The sequence below is a fragment of the Vipera berus genome (genome assembly GCF_964194415.1).
Source record: "Vipera berus genome assembly, chromosome: 7".
Lineage (NCBI taxonomy): Eukaryota > Metazoa > Chordata > Lepidosauria > Squamata > Viperidae > Vipera > Vipera berus.
In genome coordinates this window covers 7,992,327-8,005,213 of record NC_138209.1, presented here as the reverse complement: position 1 = coordinate 8,005,213, position 12,887 = coordinate 7,992,327, and the positions used below count along the sequence as shown (strand labels likewise).

Below are 12,887 nucleotides of genomic sequence, written 5' to 3'. Positions count from 1 at the left end.
AGTCCTCAACTTATGACAATTCATTTAGTGACCGTTCTGTCCAAGATGAGGGCTTTAAGTTAAGAAGGCAGCTCTGGTAGTCCTCAACTTATGACAATTCATTTAGTGACCGTTCAGTCCAAGATGAGGGCTTTAAGTTAAGAAGACAGCTCTGGTAGTCCTCAACTTATGACAATTCATTTAGTGACCGTTCTGTCCAAGATGAGGGCTTTAAGTTAAGAAGGCAGCTCTGGTAGTCCTCAACTTATGACAATTCATTTAGTGACCGTTCTGTCCAAGATGTGGGCTTTAAGTTAAGAAGGCAGCTCTGGTAGTCCTCAACTTATGACAATTCATTTAGTGACCGTTCAGTCCAAGATGAGGGCTTTAAGTTAAGAAGACAGCTCTGGTAGTCCTCAACTTATGACAATTCATTTAGTGACCGTTCAGTCCAAGATGAGGGCTTTAAGTTAAGAAGACAGCTCTGGTAGTCCTCAACTTATGACAATTCATTTAGTGACCGTTCAGTCCAAGATGAGGGCTTTAAGTTAAGAAGACAGCTCTGGTAGTCCTCAACTTATGACAATTCATTTAGTGACCGTTCAGTCCAAGATGAGGGCTTTAAGTTAAGAAGACAGCTCTGGTAGTCCTCAACTTATGACAATTCATTTAGTGACCGTTCAGTCCAAGATGAGGGCTTTAAGTTAAGAAGACAGCTCTGGTAGTCCTCAACTTATGACAATTCATTTAGTGACCGTTCTGTCCAAGATGAGGGCTTTAAGTTAAGAAAGCAGCTATGGTAGTCCTCAACTTATGACAATTCATTTAGTGACCGTTCAGTCCAAGATGAGGGCTTTAAGTTAAGAAGACAGCTATGGTAGTCCTCAACTTGTGACAATTCATTTAGTGAATTGTCAAAATTAAAATGGCACTGAAAAAAGTGACTTATGACTGTTGTTCACACTGACAACTGTTGTAGCATCCCCATGGTCATGGGATCAAATTAGTTTAACAATTGATTCATATTTATGACAGTTGCAGTGTCCCGGGGTCATGCAATCCCCTTTTGTGACTTTCTGATAAGCAAAGTCAATAGGGAAGCCAGATTCACTTAACAACCGTGTTCCTAATTTAACAACTGATTCACTTAACCCTAACTCTACCTTGAACTGGTAAAGAGAAAAAGAGCCATTTTTGTGCTAATTGATTCAATGATAAATATAAACTTAGGAAAACTTGGGTTTAAGTATCTGCATCATGTAACACACTACTTAAAAACCACTGGAGGTTTTTAAGAAGAGATTGGTCAACTATTTGTCTGCAATGGTATGGGGTTTCCTGCCTGAGCAGAGGGTTGGACTAGAAGACCTCCAAGGTCCCTTACAACTCTGTTATTCTGTTTTTCCAGTACTAATAGATTAAATCATTACTGGAAACATCATGACACATGAGTATGTAATGAGGACCTTTTCTGTTGAACTTCGAAGAAATTTTGCACTGTTTTATTAAGGACTGCAGAAAGATGAAATTAGACTGGTCTAAGTTGGACTAAAGTAGACTAACACAAACTTTTCGGAATTGGACTGAAGTGCTATCCGTAATCTTAAATTCTTGCCTAGTCTGATCTTAGTAAATTCTAGAGGCTGGAGAGAACCAACTCAGAGCCTTATTTTTAATTTCATTTTTCCCCCTTATCTCCCATATTCAGAAGATCCTGTCTGGTTCCGCAAGAAGACCATTATATGGGAATTAGTATTACTACTTTCAAAGAATTGTCATGAATACAAAACATGAAAAATGTTCAAGAGTGCTAATTCCTAAGCTACAAACAGGGCACATTTAATCTGATAAACTGTCAAGGGGAAAAAAAGAATGCATTATTAAAAATCACACAAAAAGGTTCTGTTCAGTGTTTACTAAGGAGTTGAAGATAGGGAGATGACCTTGACAAATGAATCCAGAAACTGTTAGGGTGGCACCAGGTGCTGAATAAATAATGTATTTTAAGTCCAGGGAGGAAGGAGATTATTACAAAGGGGCTCGAACTGCCCCTTCCCACCTCACTCCTGGATTTTAAGAGCATTAGAAGAGAAGACACCAACAGACCTGAACAATTCTGCTACTATAGCCTATCTCAGTAAAATACAATTCCAGTCTCTGTGTAAAGTCTGTTTCCTGCCCTGGTTTACCCTGAAGGGTTGGCATCAGTAGCATAATAAAGAGACAAAAATCAAAAAGAGAGGAGAGAAGACTGCAGTTTTAATACCAAAGGTAAAGGTTCCCCCGCACATGTGTGCTAGTCGTTTCCAACTCTAGGGGCCAGTGCTCATCTCTGTTTCAAAGCCGAAGAGCCAGCGTTTGTCCGAGGACGTTTCCATGGTCATGTGGCCAGCATGACTAGACTCCAAAGGCGCACGGAACGCTGTTACCTTCCCACCGTAGTGGTCCCTATTTTTCTACTTGCATTTTTATGTGCTTTCAAACTACTAGGTTGGCAGAAGCTGGGACGAGTAACAGGCGCTCACTCTGTTATGCGAAACTCAGGATTTGACCCGCCAAACTGCCGATCTTCTGATCGACAAGCTCAGCGTCCTAACCCACTGAGCCACCACATCCCTTCCTCTAGGTATAGTTTAAAAAAATGACAATAACAATAAAATACTTATACAGGTCAGTTATAGGAGAAGGACAGGCAGAGCCTAGAGGTGCAGTCAAGAGAGGAATCAACCTGGAGTCGTTACATTCCCATAAGCTGTTTAAACCCAACCCCTATTAAATCCTGTTAATTCCTATCTAGAACCAATTTAGTGTTGACTGTTTGTGGACTAGATTTTTGCATATACGTGGGACTAATATGCCTGGAACTTAATGTATGGTCTTGATTCTGAGCTGTCTACAAGAGGCTGGAAGGACTAATGGCCCACATTTTATCATAGTTCCAAGCTGCAACTGAACGTAACTTTGATTTGATCTTTCAAGGCTTCCTAATGAGACATAGCAAAATATTCCAGCCTCAGAGGAAGAAGAACTGCTCTGCGTGGTGTTAAGCCATCTTCTAATTTGCAGTGACAAAGCCTAAAACATGTAAGAACTGCATATAACTATATATAACAGTTATCATGGAAAAACTACAAACAGTAGAGGCAAACCATACCTAGCTTTCAGAAGTTGAGGAGACATCGCTTACAAAAGAACGGAAAATGCAGTACAAAAGGCAAGAAAATATTAAAGACAGGTAATGTAATATATTACCCTTCGGGTTAGTAACTGTTCATATAAAAACAGACTAACAAATTCAAAGCAGGTTGAATTTATAATACACTTTTTATGAATGTCTCTGGCTCTCACATTTGCCCTCTGCTGTCTAAATAATTTGTTCTCAAATCTTTGAAACTTCCTTTGTTGATTTTTATAATGTGGGATATGGGGGATGTTAATAGTGTGAAGCAGGAGCTCTTGGCTTCAGACTGTGGCCTGTTTTTGTTAAGTTATTTAATTTAATAGCTGGAACAGTAAAGTGTATACTGTAATGGGCCAGAACACACAGTTGTAGCTCATTGGTTGGAGAGTGCAGGCTCCTGCATGAGGCAATCTACATTATGATTGGTTGCTGGGTAAGAAGGGGGAGTTTTCTTTTGTCCCGCCTTTTTCTTCTGGGGCGTCTGTACTGTGATTTACTTCATGATTTACCTCATGATATGCTGATGGGCCTGACTATCTTGTTTGCTGTAAATCAACCATTTCTGTACACTCTCTTATTCCCTCCTTTAGTACATCGCATCCATGTACATGTTTCTCATGCTTGCATGAGATTTCTCTGGTGCAGAAGCCGATTACAAAAAGCAAGAAAGCAACAGACTAAACAATTAACTTTTGTTCCAGAATCTTTCAATATAAAACTACAAGTTCCTGTCAGCATCTCTCACTCCAGTTGGACACCGGCTGCACAATTCCCTGACAGTTTTGGCGAGTCACTTAGGACCGTGTTACTCAAGTTAATCAGACTCTTTATTCAAAGGATGTCTGAGTTGGCAGACAAATGGAGATTTCTGAATTGTCAAAGCCTAGCACAAATATTGAAAGCCTGTTTGGTGTAGTGGTTAAAGCACTGTCTGTTGGAACCATGACACCAGGCCAGAAACCAGGAGTCTATGAGATCTTCTGTTGCCTTAACCACAAAACCAGCTGGGTGAACCTGGATCATTAAACGTAATTCACTGTCAAAAATGTTGCCATGAAAACTGCTGGGACTGGTTCGGACAATTGCCAGAGTCAAGACTTATCTGAAGGCACCCACCTTCACCTTGTAAGAATAAATATTGTCGAACATTCAGGCTACAAGCCAAACATCTTTCTTCAAATGACATCTATGCTGCATCGAAAGACCGCTTAGCTCAAGAGCAGGACAGGGTGTGTAACATGTAGTTCTCTCTCTTTTGCTTTCCCTCAGGATCTGCTGTTTCACTCTGTTGAATGCTACCATTACCTCCTGCTTAATCCAACTAAATTGAAGTCTTTATTCAAAATAAATCTCTTAAGGGTGACTTTTGGTTTCAGCCCTAACAACTGATTTTCAGGAAATGTTAGATCCAAATTAATATATGATTGTTATCTCTAAGTTATCCACCTCTCCAGCTTTGAAGGGAGCAGTTGCCATTTCAAAAATGAAGTCTTTTCTCTAGCAACTCTTTCCATGGGTGGGTTCTGAGCTAATGTTGATTTTTCCCCGTTATCAGTTATAGGGAAGAAAAAAGCTCGGATACAAAGGAAAACAGGAAGAAATGGAACAACTTATTTAAAAAGGGACCAAAAGGGAGAAATGCGGTGAGCCATAAAGAAACCAAGACGATAGACGAGAAATTGAAGAGAAATATTTTGTGGGAACTAGCCATTCTTTTGTTTAAGGGCCACTGTCTCCACTGTGGTTTTTTTTCCATCTGTTGACATTTTAAATAGATGGGGAACCTCAACTGGGTGAATCTTGGCTAATCACTCTCTCTCAGCCTGACCCTACTTCACAGGGTTGTTATTGTGGGGAAAATAGAAGAAGGAAGATGTGCTGGATATGTTCGCTACCTTGAGTAATAATAATTAAGGTGGGATACAGATAGATAGACAAACAGACAGACAGGATGCCACTGAATTTTAGTGTTGGAGAAGATTCCTGAGAACACGGAGGACATCCAAAAATACAAGCAAATGGATCATTGAACACGTCATCCCAAAGTTCTCATCCAAGGCACAAATGATGGACAAGGTTCTAATGCTGGAAAAGTTGGAAAGAAAGAGAAGAAGAGGACAACCAGAAGCAGGATGGATGGACTCAATTACAGTGATAAAGAGTGCACCACTCAGAGTCTTGAAAGAACAGGTTGTAGACAGATTGTCATGGAGAAAAATTATTCATGTGGCTAATAGAAGTAAAAAAAAAACAATATCTGAAGGGCAGTAAAGAAGATTCACTGAAGCCAGCATACCAGAAAGGCTTATTGACTACTGGAGAGACCAAACTGGCCTACAAAAAAGCAATAGCAATAGCATTTAGACTTATATACCGCTCCAGTGTGCTTTACAGCACTCTCTCAACAGTTTACAGTGTCAGTATATTGCCCCCAACAATCTGGGTCCTCATTTTACTGACCTTGGAAGGATGGAAGGCTGAGTCAACCTAGAGCCTATCAGGACTGAACTGCAGGCTGTGGGCAGACTTAGCCTGCAATGCTGCATTCTAACCACTGCGCCACCACGAAAGACCAAATGAAGAACAGAAAAGGGACATGGGAAGACAAAGTATTACACGGGCAGTACACACACACACAAACACAGGCAGGGAAAATATAGATAATAACAAGACCTGGCAATGGCTAAGAGCAGGAAAGTGGAAGAAAGTGACCAGGGGGCTAATTGACATACCACACATCACCCCACTTACTGTAGGGGCTGATCTGTGGTCAAGATGTTGCAGAATTTACCTTGGATGGTAGGCTTGGTGCCAAGGACTGCTTATCGTCCCCTGAGATACTTGCATCATACTGAGATCGGCCGGGGTGTCAGAGAACTTGGCTGATTGCCAGGAGTGTGATCTGCCCACTGGATCACTTTGCCTGCAAAGAGACAGAATGGCTAACATTATTAGAGTTGTCTATTTGCTCAGATACCCTAGTATGTATAGCACAATCACAATTGTAATGCAGTATTTACCTTGTGCCAAAATGTGACACTGCCCAGAATTTACACATGCTACAGTCTCTGTTCTCTGATTTTTTAAAATTACATTCTATTCTTCTACATGTCAGGAATGAAAAGATCACCTTCCTGGAAAACCAATTATTTATGCGGCTGTATGTTCTAATTGTGAAGATCTGAATACTAAGCAAACAAAATACTGTATGCAGTTCATTTCATCTTCCATTCTGGCAGCTGCAATTTATCAATGTTAAGAGCAATGAGACCAATTCAAATTCAAAAACAAGTCTGGCTGTTACCTGTGAATGGCTAAGAGTGCTATAAATTAAGCAATTCATAGAGGATCCAGAGTACAGAACAACAGAGGTAATTGCAGTGAAACTTATGCAATCTAATTTTTGTTTCCATACTAGGTAAATTAGATTTCAATTAGAAGCAAATCCATGAAGAATGTAGCAGATGATTTCTGTAGAATTCATGTAATTTATGGATGGGTGCATGTCTTGCTGGGGCTACCAGTAATAGACTAACAGAATAACAGAGGTGGAAGGGACCTTGGAGGTCTTCTAGTCCAACCCACTGCTCAAGCAGGAGAGTCTACTCTATACTATTTCAGACAAATGGCTGTCCAGTCTCTTCCTGAAAACCTCCAGTGTTGGAGCACCCACAATTTATGAAGGCAAGTCATTCCACTGATTAATGATTCTCGTTATCAGGAAATTTCTCCTCAGTTCTAGGTTGCTTCTCTCCATCAGTTTCATCCATTAGCATCCCATAGCAGCTCCAAACATAGAATTGTAGAACTGGAATGGATCCCAAGGATGATCTGTCTGCTCCAATCTTCTGCAATGTTCGATTAAATCATCCATGAGAAGTAACTGTCCAATCTCTTCTTAAAAACTTCCAGTTATAGAGAACCCACACCCTTGATAGCCTGTTTTGCTCATGTAAAAATCTTATCAGAAAGTTTTTTTTCCCCCTTTTATTTCTAGGTAGCTGCAACTCATATAGGCAATCCTTGGTTACAACCATTCATTTCGTGACCGTTTGAAGTTATAACGGCACTGAAAAAGTGACATGGTTTTTTTTTCCACACAACTGTTGCAGCATCCCCATGGTCACATGATCAAAATTGGGGCGCTTGAGAAGTGACATGTATTTATGACGGTTGCCAGGGTTACGTGATCCCCTTTTGCGATCATCTGACAAGCAAAGTCAATGGGGAAGCCAGATTCACTTAACAACCATGTTCCTAATTAACAACTGCACTGGTTCACTTAACAACTGTGACAAGAAAAGTTGTAAAATGGCACAAAATTCACTTAACTGCCCTGCTTAGCAGCGGAAACGTTAGGCTCAACTGTGCTTGCCAGCTGAGGACTAGCTGTGTTCATTATTTCTGATCTGCATATGCGTGCTAGTCGTTTCCAACTCTAGGGGCCTCATCTCCATTTCAAAGCCGAAGAGCCAGCGCTTGTCCGAGGACGACTCCGTGGCCGGCAAAGGCGCACGGAACGCTGTTACCTTCCCACCGGAGTGGTCCCTATTTTTCTACTTGCATTTTTACGTGCTTTCGAACTGCTAGGTTGGCAGAAGCTGGGACAAGTAACAGGCGCTCACTCTGTTACGCGGCACCCGGGATTCGACCTGCCAAACTGCCAACCATCTGATCGACAAGCTCAGCGTCCTAACCCACTGAGCCACTGCATCCCTGTAGATCTGCATATTACCAGACACCAAAGAAATCTGCGGATTTCCTACAGCCAAATCTACTGTGACACAGCTGGGTGAATAATTCAAAAATTCCACAAGCGTCTGTCTAAAAATATTTCCCATCATCAAAAATAGATACCACTCTCTTTGGAGAAGCTGAATATGTACAACATAAATGTGAAAAATTGCATGAAGTCATGGATATATTCGAGAAAGATTCATGCACAAATGACTAGTGGAGAAAAGTTATTTATAACCACTGCAACATTGCTTATGTATATTTTTGAGGGGGGGAAGGAGGGGGGGAACTTGACAGAATAGATTAATACTTGATTACATATCCTCCTGACCCCAGATCAGATTTAAATTGAGCTGCCCATTGCTGGTAGCTGTAGCTTATGTCATGCTGGCAAGACAAATGCTACCTATCCATATCCTCTCATCTTTACATGGATTAAAGACACAAGCACTCTTGTTTGGCTCTGCATCTGATCATTCTTGCCAGAGGAATAAAAATGAGCATACGGGGTTACAAAAATAGAAACAGCTCCCAGTTTTTTCTTCATGTGCGATTAGTAAAAAGGAGATACAGGTGTAGCCCTTGACTTACAACCCTTCATTTAGTGACTGTCCAAAGCTACAGAGGCACTGAATAAAGTTGAAGTCCACAAGTCAGCAAGGTGAGACACGTCTGCTCTGGCTGGCTAGGGTATTGTGGGAGGTGAAGTCCACAGTCTTAAAGTCACCAAGTTTGGATATATCTGCTCTGGCTGGCTGAGGAATTCTGGGAGTTGAAGTCAACAGAACTTAAAAGTGCCAAGGTTGGGCACTGCCGCTCTAGAAAGGCAAAAAAGAAGCAAACATCCCAGATGTACATAAGCATCGAGTTTCTTCAGGGCCAAAAGAATTTGATTCTTCCTTTACACCCGGCAATATTTTCCCATTTGACATTTCATCATTTTTACAGGCAGTCCTCATCTTAGGACAGTTTGTTTAGTAACTGTTCATAACCATTTTTCACACTATTGCAGCATCCCCATGGTCATTTGGATGCTTTGCAACTGGTTCATTTTATGATGGTTGCAGTGTTCTAAGGTCATGTGATATGGTGAGGTCTACTCCTGCCTTGGGCATGAAAGCCAGCTGGGTGGCTTTGGGCCAATCACCAGGAGATGGGGAGCTCTAGTCCCGCCTTAGGCATGAAAGCCAGATGGGTGACTTTGAGCCAATCACTGGGAGACGGTGAATTCTAGTCCCACCTTAGCATGAGAGCCAGTTGGGTGACTCTGGGCCAGTTCCCGTCTCTCAACCCAATACATCTTTACAGGATTGTTGTGGGGTAAATAGGAGGAGGAAGGAGTATTAAACATGTTCGCTGCCTTGAGTTACTTATAAAATAATATAGTTTGGATGAAAATCTAATAAATAAAATCAGTTTGCGTGTTGGTAATCCCTTAACCCGTTTGTCCTCAAAATAAAATAAAATATAAAATAACAAAACAATATGATATGATATATAATAATATAATAATATAATATAATATAATATAATAATATAATAATATAATATAATATAATATAATATAATATAATAATAATATAACATAATAATATAATAATATAATATAATATAATATAATATAATAATATAATATAATATAATATAATATAATATAATATAATATAATAATATAATTAAAATATAATATAATATAATATAATAAATATAATATAATTAATATAATATAATATAATATAATATAATATAATATAATATAATATAATATAATATAATATAATTATATTATATATGATATGACACGACATGACACATGACACGACATAACATACAATAACAACATAAGGAGCTAATACAGGAAGGACTGCAGTTTCTTTTCATTTTTATGATCTGTGGCTGGCTTGGCATTATGGGGTGTGTTATGAAACTAGCAGGCAAATTGGGAGTACAGTTTGGCCTTGAAATAGTAACTACCAGGAGAGATTTGTTGAAACCTGCTGCAGCGTGACTGTTGTGGGGAAAGGACAGTCTGAGGCTGGACTCTCATTTTTTCCAGCTGCAACTGAAGCAAAGCAGCAAAGATTCTCCAATCTGGAGGTCCTGCTTTTTTAAGGACAAATCAGTTGCCGGTAGGATTTAATTCTGGCTGAAAGCCCTGACCTGACAGACATCATGGATTGTAATTTTGATTCTGAATGGATTGTAATTTTGATTCTGAATTTTATTCAGATCTCGTAGCCCCATTTTCGACCTGCTTCCATGTTCCAGAGCTACTTAATACAGGTAGTCCTCAACTTACAGCCATTGTGTTTAGTGATCCTTCCAAGTTACAGTGGCACTGAAAAAAGTAACATGATCAGTTTTCACACTTAACGACGGTTGTAGTATCCCCACGGTCATGTGATCAAAATTCGGGCGCTTGGTAACTGGCATGTTTTTATGACGGTTGCTCTGTCCCAGGGGTCATGTGATTCCCATTTGTAACCTTCCCAGTTGGCTTCTGACAAGCAAAGACAATGGGGGAAGCCCAGATTCGCTTAATGACTGCATGATTCACTTAACAGCTGCAGTGATTTCCTTAACAACTATGGTAAAAAGGTCGTAAAATGGGGCAAAACTCAAAAAATATTGGACTCAATTGTGGTTGTAAGTCGAGGACTATCTGTATATTGCTATGGATTCTGGAGCAAGATCCCTTAAATCATCATTTTCCATCTGGGTACGAGGATAATTTCTGACTCGCCACCCAAGAAGTCTATATTGTGTTATTTTTAATATGTTCACAATGAATGCTACTCCCCCAAAGCAAAACACAGAAGAAATATTTTCAATTTCTTTATATTTCCTCTTATTTTTCTATCTAATGCTTCAGCAATGCATCCGTTTCTGGAAGAGTTTTCTACTGGATTCTAAGGTACAGTTGTTGGACCTCAGGTGAAAATGTGCCACTTTCAGTACTGGCCGTGTGTTTAATAGTCTTAACGACCTTCAATCACAACTGAAAGAAAAATCCACAAATGCTTCTAATTCCTACCTTTCATTTATTGCATTCCTTTCACAATTATCTTTTGGATAATAATAGTTAAAACATCAAAGGGAGACGAGAGAGAGAGAGAGAGAGAGAGAGAGAGAGAGAGAGAGAGAGAGAGAGAGAGAGAGAGAGAGAGAGAGAGAGAGACAGAAAGGGGGAGAGGGGGAGAGGGAGAGAGAGAAGGAGAGTGGAAGAAAGACAGGGAGAGAGAGGGAGGGGGGAAAAGAGAGATTGAGAGGGAGAAAAAGGGTAAGAGGGGGAGAGAGAGAGGAGAGAGGGAGAGAAGGGAAGAAGACGGAGAGAGAGGGAGAAGGAAAGAGGGAGAGGGAGGGGAAAGAGATTGAGAGAGAGGGGGAGAGGGGGAGAGGGAGAGAGAGAAGGAGAGTGGAAGAAAGACAGGGAGAGAAAGGGAGGGGGGAAAAGAGAGATTGAGAGAGGGAGAAAAAGGGGGAGAGAGAGAGGAGAGAGGGAGAGAAGGGAAGAAAGAAGACGGAGAGAGAGGGAGAAGGAAAGAGGGAGAGGGAGGGGAAAGAGATTGAGAGAGAGGGAGAAAGGGGGAGAGGGAGAGAGAGAAGGAGAGTGGAAGAAAGACAGGGAGAGAAAGGGAGGGGGAAAAAGAGAGATTGAGAGAGGGAGAAAAAGGGGGAGAGAGAGAGGAGAGAGGGAGAGAAGGGAAGAAAGAAGACGGAGAGAGAGGGAGAGGGGGAAAGAGAGATTGAGAGAGAGGGAGAAAAAGGGTAAGAGAGGAGAGAGGGAGAGGGAGAGAGAAGGAGAGTGAAAGGGAGAGAAGGAGAGAGAGAGGGGAAGAAAGAAGACAGGGAGAGAGAGGGAGAAGGAAGGAGGGAGAGGGAAGGGAAAGAGATTGAGGGAGAGGAAGAAAAAGGGTAAGAGAGGAAGAGAGGGAGAGAGTAGGAGAGAGAAAAAGAGGAAGGAGAGAGAGAGGGGGGGAAGAAAGAAGACGGAGAGAGGGAGAGAGAGGGAGAAGGAAAAGGGGCACAGTGTTTCTAAGGAAAAACAGAACCAAAAGGAAGTTTCTCTCAGCCATTATTAAAACGAAACTCTATCCCCTGAGGCTACATCTCCACAAAAGGGAGCAAATTTCTCTTTGGCAGAAAACTTACACAGTAAATATAGAACATCGCGATATTAGATATTTGTTCTACTTGAATATTCTAAAATGCCTATTGCCCTGGGTGAACCTGAAATAAAATAATCAAGAAATGGCCACAAGTAAAACTCAAACTCTCAGTTCGGTAGTTATTTTTTTGTCTTTTCTAATGTCAATTACAAATTACACACTGTGCCTGCAAAAAAAACAAAACAACCCCAGTATTCAGGGGTCTTCAAACTTGGTCCTTTTATGACTTGTGGACTTCAACTCCCAGAATTCCTCAGTCAGGCACGCTGGCTGAGGAATTCTGGGAGTTGAAGTCCACAAGTCATAAAAGGGCCAAGTTTGAAGGCCCCTGCCAGTATTTGACAGGTCAGAGTTCCCCAATGTTTCCGGCTTTGCGGACCGGCAGAGGGAGGGAGAACGGATGGATCTGCGCAAGTGGCTGGCAAGCGCGCACAGCTCCATTTGTGAGAGCAGCGTGCACGCATGCCTGTTCACTTAAATAATAATAATAATAATAATAATAATAATAATAATAATAATAATAATAATAATAATAATAATAATAATAATAATTATTTAATTTCTATACCGCCCTTCTCCCGAAGGACTCAGGGCGGTGTACAGGGCAATAAATACAATAAAAATACAATGTACAAAAGTTAAGAAAGAATTAAATAATGTAGCCCAATTACAGTAAAAATTAATAAAATTAATATTGAAATACCCCAAACCCATCAGACCAGGCCGGCTTGTTCAAATAAGTAAGTTTTTAGGTCACGGCGGAAGGAGCGAAGGTCAGGAGCCACCCGGAGCCCTCGCAGGCCCACTCACCCACTGCTCGT

At 40.8% G+C, this 12,887-nt stretch overlaps 1 protein-coding gene across 3 annotated transcripts in view; it reads right to left on the bottom strand.

The window, feature by feature from the left end:
* SHROOM3 (shroom family member 3) overlaps positions 1-12,887 on the bottom strand; it is a 163,953-nt gene that overhangs the window by 30,207 nt on the left and 120,859 nt on the right. For all 3 annotated transcript variants that reach the window (XM_081332567.1, XM_081332569.1, XM_081332568.1), the window contains exon 3: positions 5,952-6,083. In XM_081332567.1, coding sequence (XP_081188693.1) covers positions 5,952-6,010 — 59 coding nt within the window. In that variant the 5' untranslated portion in view covers positions 6,011-6,083. The remainder of the gene's footprint in view (positions 1-5,951; positions 6,084-12,887) is intronic.